Consider the following 20,289-nt stretch of genomic DNA (forward strand, 5'->3'; position numbering starts at 1 on the left):
GCTTAGTTATTTATATGATACCAAACCACAATTAATTATTTAAACATTTTTGTCTGTCAGTCTTTCTGTTTATCCGGGCTAACCTCCGGACCAGCTGAAGCGATTATTATGGGACTAACACTGAAAGATAGAGGGGGTTGTGGAGCAACGACAATAAAGGTCATTTTGATTCGGTAAATCAATCATCAATCTGTATATCAATCTAGTGAAAGTTGTTTGACAAAATTGCTACTTCCTAAAAGAGTTATCTTATACAACTGTTATATTGAATTTTTCAATGTTTTGTTGTCTGATATTGTTTATAAATTATTATTTGTAATATGATAAAAAAACTCGAGATAGTACATATAATATAAAAAGATTTGTGGAGCATTATATAATTTATGTTTTAACACGGAATTCTTACGGTATCGGAATTTATGTAGAAAAAAATACGTTTAAAGTTTGTCCACAGGTATGGTTTACATAAACAGATGTGAAATACGTAATCATTTTTTTATTAATTACTACAATCGGTATACTCGCGCTTGGCTGGTTTTTCTTAAATAAATTTTCGTATATTTCAAGCGAGCTTAGCTGCATGAGGGCCGCTAGTTCCTAATAAATTCAATTTTAATAATAAATATTAAGATTAAAATAATTTAGAATGGCCATAGATAAATCGATACAACGTCTTCTAGCTGCATTGTAGTTTTTAATCTGTGACACTAACTAAAGCTTTAATTTTTTGTCTATGAGTTTGAGTAGAACCGATAACGTAAAAGTTAAAACGGAAAAAGTCAGTCAGTCAGTCAGTCTTGGCAGTACGTAAAACGCGGTAATTTAATAATTGTCATGATACTGATGAAGACAATAGTTACCGGTTTAGGTATTCAATTTACTGTATTGTTAAAATTGTCTGTCAATTCAGAAAGATTGCATTCTAGTACAAATTTTTTAGCACAGTTTGTGGTGCAATGGCCTTGTTTTTAACTTATTTTGACATTTTCTAAGGACGCCATGTTTGTCACGTTTTTACCAGTTGTGAATATATTTTATTTTTTTAGGCATATGCGGATAACCGCACAAATCAATTTATAATTTCAAAATGAGTTCACCAAGCCAAGCTAAGATGCCTAAGTCGTCGCCTAATGATAAAAATAAGGTAAGTTGTTATCAAGTTCCCGCTCTTGGCGACTTATGGCCTCACGCGTAGATGTGTATTTTTAATTATATTTTTCAAATGACGCTTTGTCTTGCGATTTATATTTTATTATTAATATTAATAATTATTATATTTCAATGCTTGCTAATTATAAACCATCTTAATGAGGTACATTTTTTTAGTATAGCATTAGTTAAAACAAGTAGCATTTATGTTTGCAAAATGTTGAAAATTGTTAAATATAATATTGAAAAATAATTGAAATAGTGTAACACATAACTATTAAAATAAACTATGGTATATTATTTATTTACAGCTTATGCCACAAGTTCTTTGAATTATAACAATCAGGCAGTTTTTATTTACTTGGTACAATTAGAAACATATAAAAATGTAATTAGGTATTAATTAGTTATTAACTCTTCAGTTTTATGTTTAAATTACATCTGAAATTACAAGAGCAAAAAGCAAACAACACCCACCGCTCAGGTTGTATTTAACTTTACAGAAAACAAACAAATTGTCCATTTCAAAAATTATTAAATTTTGTGGTAATACTTATTAAGCACCCCACTTAGGATATGAAAGAGAATTATTTACATTAATTTTCACGATTATTATCTTTATTTAATCCTTATGACTTGAGATGTCTTAGATTTAGGGTGTATTCATGCACTGACACTATTTTTTGATTTATCACATCTGATTGGCCAAAACGTTCATTATGTTGTTTTATTTAATTATTTATATATTTAAAACTTCATTTTAACAACTGCCATACGGACAAAAAAGGTGAATGACAAACAACAAAAAAAAATAATGCAAGTCTAAAAACTATTTATAATTATCTATGTGAAGTCTTGGCTCTGGTGTGGTCTGCCAATGGCTCTGCACTGCACCAGAGCACCACTCGTGCTCTGCCACTGGCTATCCTTGACTATTCACATAATTAATTATTTATAATTACACTGGGCTGGAGCAGTGGAGGCGAGTGTTTGCAGCTGTAAAGCTTCACATCATTTAAAGGCCATATATAATATTAGTTGCACCTACCTTCCACTTCTGATATTTCTTTGTTACAACTACTCTGCCCTGAGTACCCTCTATTTCTTCATCCATTGCATTATTCTAATTTATCTTATACATCACTTCCTTCATATTCATTATTTTTTTGGGATGTGATCGATTTATTGTTGTAAAATTTTCTACATTATTTAGCCAGGGAATGTATACATACATATTTGATATACTAAAAGGATAGTAATTGGATAACCATGTTATAATTTAGGTGGATTTTTTATATTTAATATTTTCTTCTTGACTTTAACATAATATAACAATGAAAAGTAGTATTTTACTTCTGTTCTCTTTGTCTGAATAGATAAATTTGTGAAGGTGAATAACCAATGCATTTATGTTGGGCTTATATATTTTGGTGCATAGTCTATTAGTCTTAGGTAAATTTGGCTCTTGGTATGGTACTATACTCCCCTTCAGTGACAAGAAGTGTTTTCTATTTCTTCATCTGGGAACAAAATCAAGGTATGGTATGGTTCTTTAAATCTGGCGTTCCCAGCATGCCAGTATTGACTTATGTCATTCCACATGTTTTGGAAATGGATCTATTTGTGGCGTAACTTTGTCTTTAAACAAGGTTCTCTCTGCCTGACCTACCACATGTGGGATACAATCATGTTTTTTGTGTTTAAGAATAATAAAACACATGCTATTTTAATTTATGTTAACAAAATTATAATATTAACAATTTATATATATTGCTTGCGGCTGAGCTGATGCAGATTTTACATTATTTTATTTAAATTTCTTTTTAATATTTGTATTGATAGATGTTTCTAATGAGAACTGAATATTTTTTAAATGAGAATTGACAAATGTAAATACACTAAGAATGTACATGGGTTCAATCTCTATGGAAGTTTAGATGACTTTTAATTTGGGAGATTTATTGATTTTGTGAATCTGCAAATTTTTGCTTATGCATATCACTTTATTCTGAATGTTTATTTAAATACATAAATGGAATATACATATCATACTATATAATAGACACATGTACCTGACATGAAATGCATCATATAGTTAAGAATTTTTTGTGATGTCATAGTTTCCCTTAGTAGCGAATTTCAATTATAATAGTGTTAGTTTTTTAAATACATGTTATATATATTTTTATATTGTAATAATATTGTTAAATAGTATTTTGAACAATTTTTATCTCACTTTCAAGTTTAAAAACTTCATAATTAATAATAAATGTAAATTAATGCACAAGTTTTATTTTATAAGTTTTGTTTATTAACAATAATATGAACTAGAATGCAAAATTTGATGATTTATTTTAAATTGCTTCTTTTAGTCTTTTGTTGATCAAATGGCGACAACGATGACCCGGTTGTTGCCAAATACTATAACAAAATGGTTCAGCATTACCCAAAATACAAATGGGTCAACACAAATGGCAGAAACAACAGATTCTTCAACAGAAGATGAGTCCACTGATGGTCCACTGCAGCCACCAGCAAAACGAATGCGTTATAATTTACCGGGTCCTTCATCACTGTACACTGTGCCTGAAGTGAGTTTGTCATTATATGTTATTTAGTCTAAATTCCGATGATAAATGTTTAATAGAAAAAAAAAAATTTTTTGTAATATAATTTTTTAAATTTTGATGTTATTGCAGACAAAAAGCGTTAGTACCAACACTGAACCGAGAGAATTAAATGATCAGATGGCAAATAGAAGTTCTTATCATTTTGAACCAAATCTATCCACAAACACTTGTGAAGAAACATCAGCAATGCTGAATCAAATAGACAAATCCCATTACAATTTACATGATACATTAGCATCTTCTCATCTGTCTTCATCTAGAAAAAGGAAGTCACTTGATACAAATGCAAACTTGAGCCAACTAAATGAGTCATATGGTATTTATTATATTCATATCAACCAACCCCTTCTATGCTTACAAATGTATTACTAATATACATGGGCGTATCAAAGATATTTTCCAGAAGGGGGCCTTGTCTTTAGTTTTGAACTGTTTTTTTATGTAAACTCTTTTATTTTCTCACACTTTAAATTTTGTTGGTAAATGTTATGAACTAGGCACTATACGCGCCTAGGGTGGCTACGTACCACCCGCCCCGCTTATTGCTACGCCTTTGTATAAATATGTATTTTGTTTGGGGACATGTGAAAGAAATACAATTTTTCTCTTATATTCAATTTTTAACAAAAAAACAATATCGGACAAAAATCTTAGTTGTTAGAAATCAGAAGTGGTTACCATTTTAAAAAAAACGAGGTAAACACATATTCTAAATTATTAGGAAAGAGATTCTTCATAATTGCAATAAGTGATATATATCACCCAATAACAATATTTCACATGAGTTGCTTTCCAATAAGAAACAATTCCATTGCTTTTAGTCTTTTTCACCTACCCTCTTTTACACGAGTTTGCTAACAAAATATAATCATTTTAAACTTTTCAGATAAGGAATTTGGTGTATTAAATGAACATAAGCCATTTTTTAGAGTTGGCTTAGCTGCAAGTTCACCGTTTTACAGAGGAAACACTAAATATGGTGGTACTAATAATTCATATGTAAATCAACCAAACATAAAATCGAAGAAAACAACTTATATAAATAATAGTATGAATGACAATGAAGCAACTATGAGCAATTCTGCAAAACGAATTATGGATCTACTGGACAATTTCTCTTCTCCAACTGTTGAAGCTAAAAGAATCCCACAAATTACAAACACATCCATGAACAATAGTAACAAATCTATGAACACCAGTGCTGTCAGCAGAAGGGGCTTGGGTATGTATTAATATGACATATTCATAGGTTAATCAATCCAGGTAGTATGAGCATAGCATATAGTATGAGCAATAATCCCTAAAATCTATATTTTTCTTAATTTATACAGAATAATAGCTTAATCATTTGTTACCCAATATCTAATGAATAAATATGCAAAACAACACTGACATGAAGTGATGTCATACACACCAATACAACCCTGGTTTTTTCCAGTATCAGTATCTATACTTATAATAAATTGTAATGGATTGGTGCCTGTACATGGAAGATATGTATATACCAAAAATTTTAAGCTATAGATTGAATTGAAAGCTTCAATCTATATCTATAATCTATTGAATTGAATTCAGCCAATTCAGTAAAACAATTGTATAAAATTACTGATATGGCAATTAGCCAATTTTCGTGAACTAATACTCTAAATTGACATATTTTTTTTATTTATGAACTGATTGTAATAAAACAAACACTAAATGTTAGCGAAAGCTTGGCAGACTTCAATATTAAAAACAGTATTTAATTTAGCCATTTTTGAGATTAGCGTGAACAAACGCACAGAAAAACAGATCAAATTTTTAAAAATCTTTGTTTTGGGTCCTTGCACTTTAATAAAGGTCCCCAATAAAATTTTTACTTATATATCTTCCATGTATAGACCGATCCGTTACGATTTTATTATAGTACCGATAATTATCATTTAAAAAAATTCAATTGATTGGCATCTGGACAAATACATTTGGGTACTTACACCTTTTTACTTTTTAGTTTTACAAAACAAGGAGCTCTATGTTCCAAGTGTTGGGAGTGTGTTAAAACTAAAAGAAAGGTCAAGGCTAATGAAAACAACCAGCGTCGCTCGACAGATAATAGCTTCACAGAGCAGTTCGAATGGCATGTATCAAGCAAGTCCCGTAAATAGGTAAAATGATTTATATGCATATTACTTCATGTGATTAACTTAAAAACATAAATAATATACAAACATATGTTTTTTTCAGTGATAGCTCAAATAAGTCAGATGGCAAATTCATATCTAAAGTTAGATCAAGAGTAACAAAAGCTAATCAGAATGTTATGGAAATGGAACAAACTGTTCATGTTGTTAATCTCCCAACTGCAACATTACAAATTGACAAAGATAATTTACCTAAATTTTCTTTTAATATTTCCTTACCGTCACATCTAAATCACGAAAATGAGGTTCCTTCGTCGAAACCACCAGAGCCCAATAAGAAAAAAGTAGAAGTTTCTTCTACTGAACCAGATATAGTACCAACAGAAAGTATTAGTATAGTAGCGATTGACGCACATGAATCGACGGATAGTAATTACTTTAATTTTGCATCCCCTGTTGGAATATGTGAAAATACAGCAGAAAGTCCAGAAAGAAACGTTGAAGATATAAAATCAATATTCGAACAGAACAAAATACAGAAACTGACTCAAACTATTGAGACAGCTACAATTCAATTAGAAAAAGGGCAAGAAAATCAATCTAAAGATATAAAAAAATGTATAGAGTGTGAAATTCAATTGAATCAAGAACCAATGCAGTCTGACAAATGCTCTGATTGTGAGAAAGTTAAACAACCTGAACCGTTGGAAGTTGTAGTTACTGCAATAAAATGGCGATGTGCTGATTGTTGGGTTGATAATGACGAAGAAAAGGATAAATGCGTTTGCTGTGGCGGAAAGAAACCTTCAAAAACTAAATCTAGTGATGCCTCCAATGACAAAAATGATAATGTGGACCAAAAAAGTAAAACAAGTGTTGTAAAAGACATGAGTGACAGCAACAAACTAATTAATACCCTTACTTCATCAAATGTTACTTCAAGTATACCAAACTCCACACTAAGTCATATTGTTAAGCAGCAAAGTAGTAAGTGGGAATGTCCAAACTGTATGGTACGCAATGAAAGTAATACAAGTAAATGTGTTTGTTGCGAGACAGAGAAACCAGGAACAGTGATAGAAGTTCGAAATAAAAGTTTTAATTTTGGCATCAGTCCCAATGTACCTTTTAAATTTGGGATTGACCCTATGCAAAATATTCCTCCAAAAGAAAGTGTTAAGTCGGCCGACTCAATGGCATCGCAACACAAACAGTCCGAGACAAATAACAATGTGTTCTTTGGCAATAAAATTGAATTTAAGTCAGCTGAAACAAAATCTACAGAGGCTACTGCGAAACCAGCTGAAATCAATAAAGAATCTAGTGATGCCCCTAAGACTACATTTTCATTTGGAATACCTAAAGATAATCCTGTAACCACTTTCGCACCTACATCAAGCACTCCCATAGCATTTTCATTTTCCGTATCAAAACCATTAGACGAACCTAACACTGAAAATGATGATAAGTCAAAGGTCACACCAGAAAAGGCCTTGTTTGGTATAAAGCCAACAAATAATATTTTATCATCAACATCTAATAACACACTGTCGAAATTGGATAAGCCCTTTACTATGACACAAATAAATAGTTCAACAACAAGTGAATCTGCACTGCAAAGTACATTTACTATTTCGACAAACAATTATACACCACCATCTGCAGATCTATTTAACAAGCCAAAATCTACAACTGCCACAGAAACAACTACAACTCTGAGTAATCCAATAATTTCTAGTACGCAGTCGCCGTCGTCCTCTATGACATTTTTTTCGAATAGTAACACTGCTGGTGGCAGCCATAAAAATGCATTTTTCAAGAAAAATGAAACAGAGACATCAGCGACTTTATCGTTATTCCCTAAAACAGATTCTACGCCAGCTTTGTTTCCTAAACCGGAGTCGACGACAACAACAAGTTTATCTTTATTTTCAAAACCAGAATCAACAACAAACACAGCGGTGGCTACACAGCCTCTTGCCTCTAATTCACTCTTCAGCTTTGGCACCAATGCGTCACAGAATAGACAGCAGCCAGCAGAAAAACCTAAATTTCCTTTCACATTTGGGTCAAATAAAAGTGATACTCCAAAGTTATTTAATGCACCGCCGCCTTTCGGCTCGGCAATTGATAAATTCAACATGTCATACCCTAATACTATAGGTAGTGGCTTGTCAAGTAATAATGGCATCGGAAGCTCATCTATGAGTAACACAGTGATGAATACTAATACTTTAAATAACAATGTCATGGCTAGCAATGCTCTAGGCAATAATGCTGTGACCAGCAATTCTACAGGTGCTAACATTATGGGAAACAACGCCATGGGCACTAATGCTGTGGGTGGCAACACTGTCGGCGGTACAACCCTTAATAATAACATTCTAAGCAATAATTCCGTGAATAATAATGAGCTGTCTAACAACAGTGGTTTGACCACTGGTAATCCTTTGGCTGCGTTAGCTTGCGGCAATGGACTCTCAGCTGTAACTAGTATTGGAGGAGATGGCTTATCTAACACATTGAATCCGGTAAATCCTTTAATGGTCGGCAGTTCAAGCACAAGTGCGCTAGGAGGTATTATATTTAATAGAGTACAAAAGAAAGATATGTGGTCCGGATCTAATGCCAGTGGGGGTAACAGGGGTAATGTTTTTGCTTCAAGTGCGACATCGAGCACTGTGCAAAATCCGGCCTCTTTCACATTTGGCGGGGCTACGTCATTCAACGCGACGCTGCAGCCGCTGCCGGCACAGCCCGCGCAAGGCCCGCCGCCGTCGCAGCCTGCGTCGAACATTTTTGGCAGTACTTCAAATAACCAGCCGCTGTTCACTAATACTGTACCAAATCAACCCGCCCAGCCCAATGTGTTTGGATCACCGCAACCTGCTGCTCCGTCCACGGGACTGTTTGGGGCGTCAGGGTTCGGCGCACCCAACGCTACATTTGAAAATGTCGAGATGAATTCAACGCAAGCTCCGGCATTTAATTTTGGTGTTGCAAATAATCAGCCAAACATATTTGGATTTTCACAGGTATTTGTTCTTCGAATTATTTTTACTATCACATTTATAAAATATAATAATGCTTAATGCCATGTTTTGTCTGCTGTGTTCTCGTTCTACATGTATTGATTGAATCAAGAACTTGAAACTGTATCTATGCTTTATTAGAACTTTTTGATTAATAATTATGTATGTAAGTTATGTTCCAATCATAATTTGCGATAGATACTGAATTAAACAGAAAGGCAGTTTTTCAATTGTGGTATATTATTTTTAAAACCCCTTATCCTCCTATAATTTTATCCATCTAATTTTTACTTGTTGTGGGACAGCGTCTGACTTTAAAGGCGAAAACCTACTCCGTTTCAGTTCCGCCACAAATACACTATGTCTCTAATTCATACGATTAACTGAGAACACGGTTTCAGAATTTATTTATTCTCATATACTTAATTTACAATTCACTTACTGAGATATATATATTACAATATCCTATTGCCGTCCAGCGTAGCTTATAAATATATTTTGATTAGTTATAAACGTGAAACAACACTAAAAACAATCCAAAAGAAAAATTACAACAATTAGTAAATAATAATTTGCATTGGGGTAGTTTATTATTACATTTGTAGATGTAGTAACGACTTACGCTAAAAAAGCAGTCTAACAACTCATAAACATGTTTGGGCAAATATAAGGCCGAGACTACAATGATAGTTGCTTATGAATATATTATATTAATAATGATTATATAAATTTAATACATTTGGTATTGTTTATAAATATAATAATTTGCACATGATTAATTAGCCATTTATTGTTACTTGTATGTTTATAAGTTTGGATTATGGTATGATTTAGAATATTGAGAAATCCTTTAATACATGTAAGTCTCTCAAAACTCTGAGTAATTTTTTAAATGAATTTAAAGAAGTAAAATCTTTAAGATCCTTTGGTAATGAGTTATATAGATTTGTAATTTCATAGATTATAGATTTATTGGTTGCTTTTACAAATGTAGGTTTTTTAATATTTAGTTTTTTGGCTCCTCTTGGTTTACTATTTTAGCGATTCCTTTTATGTATTTTATTTTATGATTTTCTTCACCACTGTCTTGACGCTTCTTGAGTTAATTTCTGAGATTACATATGAACTTTTGTTGTTGAGGTGATTGGTCAGAGTAGATTCGCACGCCATCTACTTTTACGTTATCTTTATTTCGCAGAATGGTTTTTACTGTATCTTGAGAGCTAAAACATAGTTTTAGAGGTCGTGTCTTCTTACTGTTATATTTACCCAGACGAAAAACTTTAATGGGTTCAGGGCAGTCCGGGTATATAGTTCTAGTTATTTAACTTAATTTTGTTTTGTCGGCGTCTTGTCGTGCTAGTAGGCTAGTCAGATCTTCCTCGAGTATTCCAGTTATGACTAAATTCTTGCTTCGTTCTGCACTCTCTTGGCATTCAATCAAAACTGATTCACTATTATAGTTTGGCAGTTGCGAAACAGATGGTTCTTCCACGTTTAATTTTAGCTGCTTAATTTCGTTTTTGAGTTTAGCTATTTCTTCTTCATTTCACTTGATAACGTCTTTTAAGGTCTTGATCTCTGATTTATTGTTATTGTTTTTAGTTATTAGATAGTCCGCGGTGGTCTTTATACTGTGCAATTGTTCCACGATGGTGGTAGTATTATCAATAATAGTATTTATTTTATAATTTTGAATTTGACTTGACTCTCTAATCACCCCCAAAATTTCATTTTAAAATTCGCCAAATTGATGCACGAACTCGTTCTCAGGTGTTTTACTCTTACGCTTGCCTGCATATCTAAGATCAGGTTCGAATGAGTCAAAAGCAATTTTAGACAAATCTGCTTGAAAGGTACTACCGTACTACCACCTACTGGTATTTTTTGAGGCACTCCCTTAATAGGAGAATGCCGAACATGAATGTTTTCTAAAAATTATCTTTCACTAATAACTGCACTTGTACTCTGTACGCACCAAGTAGCCGAATTGCCGAAGAGTTTCGCTGCGTTCCTTTAACTCTCGGTGATCGAAATTGATTGAAAATGCAATATATTGGCAATTGCACTTTTACATTACAAATTACTATAACAACGACTAAAATACCGTAACGTATTTCTTTGCAATAGTACGACACGTCTGCTCTCTACGGTGGTCGGCGACCAATTAATTAACAATTACTTATATACACAGCGGCCACAAATGCCACAAGCATCAGGCGTGTACAACTTCGGCTCCCCGGCAGGCGCCAGCACGCCGCAGGTGCAGTTCAACATGGGCAGCGCCCCCGTCGCCGGCAGGCGCGTGAGGAAGGTCATACGCAGGACGACAGCTCGATGAGGTTTAACACAAGACAGATCCATGTGAGTGTTTATACGCCGTATGTATGTACAGCGCGGTCGGTAAGTCGTGGTCGCCTTGGAGTTTGCTGTAGATGGCTGCGTAGATTTGAATTTAGGAACTCTTACATGACTGAACGTCGTATACACATTGTATGCTTTACGGTACCATGTTAGTGACGTAACGAACATTCGCCATTGTTTGGTTTGTGCAAATGTTTTATATGAGTATAAAATATGATAGTTGGAAATAATATTCAATTAATAGTAGTACAGATTTTTTTTTTATTATTAGAAAAAGCAACTTAACCTCGTAATAACATTATCAGTGTTTTTTAAAGCTTCACTCTGTATCTTGCACATAGCAGGGAGCATAGGGTACCTGGAGACCTAGTGTTAGACTAAAAGACAAAGTGCTAGTTTCGGTAATAAAACTTATGGTTTATTTTTTAAAAATAAAATATATATAACGCGGACGAAACTTCCGATAGCCACAGACAGATAAAAAAACAGGGCATTCGCTTTCATGCTCTCAAGCAGCCTCGTAATGCTTGCAACATTCTCAGGGATAGAGTACCTTCGTTCCTACCTAACCAGGGTCGCTGTTAAGGACAGCAGGGCTAACAACATTAACCTCAAGTTCGAAAAATAAATCGAATTCTGTTGTCTTTAAAAAATGGAAATCAATAGGAAAAGTAACAAGTTCTTTCTATAATAATACATAATATATGTATATATTTATAAATAGTAATATGTTACATAGATAATATTCATGGTACGATCGAAAACAAATGATAAAATAAAACATTAATTATGTAATAACATCCAAAAAACAGAAAGCTTAAATTATCTATGTTGTCCTTTACATGAGATTCACTATATTAGTCTTCTATTATTTTTTAAAATTAAAATATTGCTTGTAACAATTGTAGTATTGTAATAATTTCAGCAATCGCAGGCGCAGACAGTGTCCCGGATGATAATGCCGAGGCGTGCCTGCGGGCTCGGGCGCGCCTGAGACTAACCACACTCTAGTATATAATTTAGACTCATTATACCTACATGTAATCAATGTGAACATGGCGGCGAATATGTGCGTTCATTCTATATTATTGACATAGTTATTATTTTTATTATTTTGTACTTATTGTACTAACTGAATTGTAATATTGACGATTTATCTAATTTAATCATTTCAATTATTCAACTTTATACAGTTTGTTACAAAATAACAATCAATACATATTAAAATAATAAATCAAATCTTAGTTTTATTTTTTTTTTCAAGTTTTACTTTTTAAAGTTATATTTCTTTCTTTTCACATGTATCATGTATTAAATTTGTAGGATGATAATACTAAAAAATGTTTTTTTTTACGCTACATTTATGGCCACACCTATGCTCACACTAGAATAGAAATGGTAGTCACATATCTAATTAAATTTATATTTATAATAGCACAGGACGTAGCTAGCGCAAGAAATTTGAAATTACCAGTTTTAACACTTTGTTTTTTTTTTAAATAAAATGTTTTAGTTAGAAGTGTAAGGATAATAATTTTGTAATGTATTTATGTATAACTGCATTGGTCGTTGTTTTATATACGGAGCAATAAATATAAAATTAATATTAGTAAAGTTCCTAATTACAAATATTTTGTCGAAATAATAGCATTATAGAAATATATATTTATTAACAACCATTATGTAAAGTAACTGATATCGCTCATCCATAATATGGATATCTTTAAGTCTCATTTCTGTCATATGAATATGACATTTCCATTTACGGTTCATCTGAAAATGGAAATTAATTTACTGAGAGGAATAAAACTTTATAGGTAAACTTTTATTTCAAAGACCGTACTAGACAAAGAAATCACTCTAACTTTTTTCTGACTTATTTTTATGAAAATAATAATGGATTTATTTGAATTATTAATTATTCTTAATCATATGCTAGATTACAGCGTTAAGTTAAAAAACGTAACTGAAATTAAATTTATTTTGGAGTGTGATTTACAAGCGGTTTGTGGTTATGCCAAGTTGATGTCATTAAATTATTCAATTATGAATTACTTCAATCATTGGACATTTATTTTATTATTTTATTTTTAAACAATATTTATTATCAATATAATTTTCAATTGTTTTAATTATTGGACATTTTTTATCAATATAATTACTTTAATTATTGAACATTTATTTTATTTTAAACAACATTTGAATTATTTAATATTAATGATGTTTGTAATGATGTTTGTAATTATATTGACTTAGTGTAGTAAGTAAGGTTGATAAATGAAAATGTCTAATAAATTTGTGATTTTTATTTTTTTAAATCTTGTTAGTTATAAGATTAGTTGCAGTGCCGCAATAGATTAAGCTTTATTTACTGTGCTAAACAACGTAAATTGTATGTATTTAGATTGTACGAGGAGATTCTTTATCAGAAAATGTTATTGTAAAAAGAGTAAAGAAAATGAACTACACAAGGATGTGTCTCGAGTTCTATTTTTAGACAAATGTAGATTTAGAAAAGGCGAATTGAAAGTCGTAGATAAATATATATGAAAAAAGAAATCTCCTCATTAGTAATCTTAATTCATGAATGAATGCATACAGTAATTGTGTAAAATATATAATATTTAAATAAAGGATTATTATAAAATTGGGGAGCAAAACTAATTTATTGCTTATTTAAATATTTGTCTTTGATATTAAAAAGTTTATAAATGGAAATAAAAATATTGGTTGATCATAAATATAAATAACTTTAGATTTGTTCCTCAATAAATGGCCATCAGAGTTTGTAGTTTTATTTTAAAGTCTGAATTAAATTTAATTGATAATCTATTGAGATGTCTTTGGTATCTAATAATAATATTTATAAAAAATAAATAAATATAAAATAAATAAATAATTTGATAGAGACCTTTGGATTAAATTAATTGAGGCCAGTAGTGGCACAAAGTGTGCAAAATCGGCTGGTTGTGGGTTCGATCCCACTCGAGGAAAGGAAATATTTATTTCAAGTTATATTTCCATTTCTTCGCTCTGGTGTCGAGGCTAAGCGCGGCGTTGAGTTCTGCCACTCAACACGCAATTCCCCTAGATTTCAGCAGTGTATGCAGTGCATAAATTGGGGAACAGAGTGTCTTAACAACAGGGTCCCTCTGCCTACCCTGCTGTATAAAGCTGATTTATTTGATTTTATTTTTATACTTTATATGCTTACACAAAATTATATTTTATAGACGCAATCTCATGGTCCTTTGGTGCATTGCAAAATGGAAGATCAGTTGAATATGCTTCACCAATCTTATACGGCGTCCGTCGAAGTGTTTTTTAAGAAGATTTTTTTTAACTAAAACTAATTTATTTAATATACTACCGTTCAAAAGTATTTGCCCACTGAGGAATAAATGAGTTTTAGAAAAAAAAACAACCAAAACAATTTTAATTTTATAATAAATTTACTTTTGTTATGCAAAAAAATGTTAAGTTTTAGCTAAATTATTTATTAAATTTTGCCTTCATCAATGTATCCGCCTTTTGCCTTTATTACCTCTGCGCAGAGTTTAGGCATTCAGTCAATTAATTTTATCAGGTAGCCAGGATCAATTGCATTCCACTCCTTCTGCAGTATATCCCAGAGATGTGTGGTGGAAGTGGGGCATTCTTTTCGCACCTCTCTGTCTAATTTATCCCATAATAATTCTATAGGATTGAGATCAGGGGATTGCGATGGCCATACCATAACCTTTAGTAGATACTCTTTTCCGCTCTAAGTCTTTCAAATAGTTCTTGCATAGATTAGAAGAATGTTTAGGGTCATTGTCATGCTGAAACATGAAGTTCTTACCGATTAATCGAACACCAGTAGACGTCATACTGTCTTGGAGTATTTTTTTGTATCCGTCTTTTTTGAGAATTCCCGTAATTTTTATTAGATCACCAGTTGTATTTCCAGCAAAACAGCCCCAAACCATAACAGAGACTTCAAATTTTGATTCATCACTCCATAATACACGTTTTTACTCGTCATGTGTCCAATTTTGGTGTTCACGAGCCCATTGAAGTCTTTTTACCTTATTTTGACTCCTAAGAAGTGATTTCTTTACCGCTACTCTTCCTGAAAGACCTGCTTCAATGAGCCGCCTTTTGACAGTGGAAGTACTAACGGAATCTTGTCTGGATTTGTTAAATTGTGCTGCAATTTCTGGTGCAGTTAGTTTTCGGTTGCATCGGCTAGTCAATGTTATGAATTGATCTTCACTGTTAGTAGTCTTACGGGGACGTCCAGACCGTGTTTTGTTAATATTACTGTTAGTGTCTAGATATTTGTTCACGTTGTAGTCTACTGTTCTTCGAGATATTTTTAATATTGGGGCAATTTCGCGATTACTTTTATTTAATTTATGTAAACTAATAATCATAGAACGTGTTTCATTAGATAATTCTTTAGTTTTCACCATTTTATTAAAAAAATGACTGCGAGAAGGATTTCTCAACGACAATTTAATAGTCTTGAGTAGATACGCTTATGAAGGCTGTTAAAAAACTAATTTATTAATATTTAGTCTTTTTTTGCAAAAATATTGTTCTCTTTATACTATAAATAATAATCAATAAGTGAAAATTACATTAAGTCTCCTAATATAACAAATATACCATCAGGCTACGCAATGCGACTATTTTCAGATTTGAATAAAATCAGTTTTCTTCAATTAAATATTAGTGTAAGGGTTAATTTAACAGATTCGGTCGTTTATTGTGTAGTGTCAAAGCTAAAATAGATAATTATGTCGATCATGTACTCGGTCATAATACTTTAATTCTCTAAAACAACACTGGGCAAATACTTATGAACGGTAGTGTATATAATAATTATAATTATTTAATGAGTAAGAAACACGTTCTCGAAAAGTATGCTTCCCCATTACAAGCTATAAAAGCCGAAGATTATCTTCATTAAATTTTCTTGACGATGAAATAACTTTCACTCGTAAGCTTTCAATATACATGTGAAATTACAATCGATGAATATCACCTTATAATTTTGAATTATTTTTTGTCACAAAATGTCTTAAGTGTAACTTATTTATAAAAGATAGATAGATATATGGTGTTGCGGACTGATTTTTAGATCTAATATGTTTGTCATACAACGTACAGACATATAATTGACTATATGTGCAACGCACGCGCTTAAAGCAATTTTAAAGCAATTCGATGGCATTCTTTATTGTTGTTTTAACCCATTTATATATAAATATTGCAGAATAACATTAATTAACATTTCAGTTATTCAGATTTTTTTTATAAAATATAAAAAAAGTAAAATTTAACATACAACTATAACAGTTTGATTATTAATTGTAAAATAAGTAAAATTATCATTTATTTAATTATTATTTGAAAATTAAAAATTTTACGCTTTTGGCCAAAAGAACTTTCTTACATTTTATTATTTACGCTAATTTCAGGATACAATCAAAATTCATGTCTGACCGGATTCCGCTACGACGGATATGGCGGCTACGTCGTAGGCTGTAGCTATTTGTGAAATTAAATTCAACCCTATTAACTGGACATTTTATAGGAATTGTTTAGGCATCCAATACATTTTAATTAGAGAAAAACTTAACTTAAAAATCATTGAAAATGTACGTAATGATATCGTTTATTTGTAAAATATATGATTTAGCTAAGGTATAATGCTACGTATAGCTAAGGTATAATGTCAAAATGCGCTAAAAGAATAATTAGAAAGAGTTCATAGGTTCTGGTAAAATAGATCCTATAGTACGTTTTTGTTTACTTAGGAATACGTGACGATGGCCTTGACCAGGGAGGCCGCAACTGATGTTTTTGACGTTATAACGACCAACACCAGGCCATACTATAACACGCTTGTACCCCGGCGGTTTGTCGTAGCTGCTATTAAAACCACATTTATTCTGTTTAAATATCTTCCTCTCGCTTAGGTTATAATGAGCTGGTCCTGGCTCCTCTGGTCTCCGGAGACACATTGATAGGTCCGTTAAAATATTTCGTCCTCTACATGGTATACCTCGGTTTGTTTTGTTCATTTTACCAAAGTGGGAAGTGGTGTATTTAGTTAATGTACCTTTTAGCGCAATAGGCCAAGTTGCACAAGCGCATTTTAGTGAAGTATTAAAATGATTTTTTATTGTACTACCATCACGTTTTCCTGTAAAAAGATCATACGGTCCTCGTAACGAAACAATTTTATTACATTTTTCTTCTATGCTATTTTTATCAACGATTTTGTAACGGTTAGCTGCTAATGACCATTTTGGTGACATATCTTTAAAGCGACATGATTCTTCACGTTCGAATGTAGGCCTTGTAGAATGAGGGCCATATTTCGTTTTAAATGCATGGGTTTTGTGATATGTACCAGGTCCTGGTAATAAATTTTTTGATACCTGAAAACGTGAAGTTCTACCAAAGCCCAGGTTTTTACAAGCCGAAACGAATGTGGAAGTCGCTGATACATCGTGCCACGCTGGACCTAAAATAGAATTGAACCATTTCCGTTGCTCTAAGATTTTTTGATTCCTGTAACCTAAATTCTTTGCCCAATCTTCCAACTCAGCTTTGTATCTCCAAGAGTCTTTTAGGATTTTTCTATTTTTGTTTATAGGAAATATTTCATTTATTGGTTTTGGATGATAAAGACAGGGATCACAGCCAGTTGGTCTTCTAGTATAAAGACCACTTGGATCTAAACTCGGATGAACAGTTATTTTACCGAATCGATTAACTTTTGAACCAAAAGGTGCGTTGTTATGTTTCTTTGTAGTCATTTTATATAGACATATCTCTAAAGCTAATTTGTGTGGCCCGTAGTATTTTAATATGTCAAAATATTTGTATAATTGAAAGCTTATAATGTCACCATTTTAATTTTATTTGTACACAGATAATCTATTATAATATGTTACCTCTTTGATTTGACATAAAGTGACTTACCTACTACGGTGTTAGAACAACAATTTTTCATTAAAAAAAGCAACAATATTTGGTTTTTACGTTTTTTACAAAGTTATCATCATACTTATGTATCTGTCCGTTCGTCTATCGAAAGTAATAGACTAATTAAGTTGTGCTTACGAGTATATGCTTATCCATGATCTAAAGAATATCGTAAACATTTTAATTTTGTTTAATCAACTTTAGGGGTTGAATATAAGAAATTGCAGACATATAAGAAATTTTTCTTTATATATGTTTTATAGCTTACCAACAGATAATTTAAAATTACTTTAAATAAACCGGTCAAGTGCGAGTCGGTGATAAATTTTAGTTTGCTAGTGTATGCACTCATTTTGTTTGAAAATGTTTTACGTTTGTAAATGATTTTTACCTATAAGTTGCCATCGTTTCAAACTTTTCTTCTGTTTGTATTGTAAATTTTCACTTCTTGCCAAATTTGTAGGCCTACGATAACGAAATTTAATATAAGTTTTGATTACTTATAATATAAGTTTTGATTATTAGATACTTAATTTTTTTTCTGTTCTCCAAGGAAACGTAGATAATGTTATATTAATTTTAGCTTGATACCTCCACACGATCTTGAGATGAATAGTCTTGACAGATAGACAACAAACTGTTCCTATAAGGGTTCCGTCTTATTTTTTATTATATTTATTATATTCCTTCGAGAATGAAACCACTAAGGCTAAGCTAAAGCGGTGAAAAAAATTGGAAATTATTTTATTGTCTTAAATATTACAGGAAAATCTATGCAAGATCTATGATCTTAAAAGAAAACGGTCACTTGTTCACATTGAAAATAAAATTATGCCAGCAAGCGTACATTTCTTCGTTACTACAAATACTAGGAGTCTCAAATTTTGCAAGGACATCACTTATAGGACGTAGGTACTCATGGAGACAGAAATTAATAATAACGTAATTTACGCAGGCGAAGCCGCGTGCGGGCCGCTAGTACGAGTATAATATAAACTGTGTATAGGAAACATTTTAGTTTGCTAAATTAAAACATCCGGTACCCCTCGACGGTGACGAGTTCATTTTATAATTGATATGTATATTTTCAAACCAATGTTATAGTTTCATTTAGATATGAAAAATACAATGCAATACAGGCAAAGGAAACCTAGTGTTAAGACACTCCGTTCCCCACTTTCCGCCGAATTCTGGAGACATTGCGTGTTGAGTGGCGGAAATCAACGCCGCGCTTTTCCTCCAACACCAGAGTAAAGAAATGAAAATATATATTTTTTATAAATATATCATTTCCTCGAGTGGGAATAGAATCCACAACCAGCGCCCCTGCGCCAAAACTGGCCTCATTATCTACATTATCTCCATTATCATTATGAATGTATCCCGCAAATGGCAGAAGTCATAGAGGGAACCTGGAGCTGAGAAACGATGTTTCCAATTTTTCACATAATTTCCGAGACGTTACATACGTGTTGAGTGACGGAATTCAATGATGCGGTTTTTTGTACTATCACTGTAATTGACTAAAATAAGTTTGTTTACAATTGCGACCATTATTGTCTACAGCGCGTAGAGACGCCGTAGAAGAGAACGCAAGGATTAGGTTTTCTCTGACTACTTGCAGCTAGAGGAATTGCATTTAGAGCCTTGTCTACATATTTTTTCCAAATTATACAAATAACTTATTTATCACATTATAATTAAACTAAATTATAACATTATATTTTTGTCAAAAGAACTAAATTATTCTATTCTCACAGTCTTATTATTCTCATTGTGCTTAATCAAATAGAATCCACTAAAAATATATATTTTACTAGTGGGCCCGTGCGGGGCTACGCCCGCTTGAAATAGAAATATTAATAAAGAAATTGAAAACCAAAGATTCAGTCGATTCAGTAAAACAGTTGTATAAAATAACTGTTACGGCAATTAGAAAATTTGTCGAACTAAGTACTTTAAATTGAACCGATTGTAATAAAATAAACCCTATATGTTTTCGGAAGCTTTCCA

The 20,289-nt window shown here is 32.1% G+C and overlaps 2 protein-coding genes across 2 annotated transcripts; one reads left to right on the forward strand and one right to left on the reverse strand.

Annotated features, from left to right (window-relative positions):
• Positions 1 to 727: 727 nt before the first annotated feature.
• Positions 728 to 14,079, forward strand: LOC146527166 (uncharacterized). Its single transcript, XM_085205613.1, has 9 exons — positions 728 to 868; positions 1,047 to 1,144; positions 3,522 to 3,740; positions 3,849 to 4,095; positions 4,666 to 5,001; positions 5,770 to 5,923; positions 6,003 to 8,934; positions 11,126 to 11,295; positions 12,221 to 14,079. Exons 2-8 carry the CDS (start codon positions 1,088 to 1,090, stop codon positions 11,270 to 11,272), a joined length of 4,092 nt encoding a protein of 1,363 aa, XP_085061739.1. The 5' UTR covers positions 728 to 868; positions 1,047 to 1,087; the 3' UTR covers positions 11,273 to 11,295; positions 12,221 to 14,079.
• A 2,952-nt stretch (positions 14,080 to 17,031) lies between these two features.
• LOC146527167 (ciliary microtubule-associated protein 2-like) lies at positions 17,032 to 18,207 on the reverse strand. Its single transcript, XM_085206749.1, has one exon. It carries the CDS (start codon positions 18,105 to 18,107, stop codon positions 17,040 to 17,042), a length of 1,068 nt encoding a protein of 355 aa, XP_085062875.1. The 5' UTR covers positions 18,108 to 18,207; the 3' UTR covers positions 17,032 to 17,039.
• Between the last annotated feature and the right edge of the window lie 2,082 nt (positions 18,208 to 20,289).

This window comes from Heliconius melpomene, chromosome 21 (assembly GCF_056956725.1).
Source record: "Heliconius melpomene rosina isolate 202511_hmr_F chromosome 21, ASM5695672v1, whole genome shotgun sequence".
NCBI lineage: Eukaryota > Metazoa > Arthropoda > Insecta > Lepidoptera > Nymphalidae > Heliconius > Heliconius melpomene.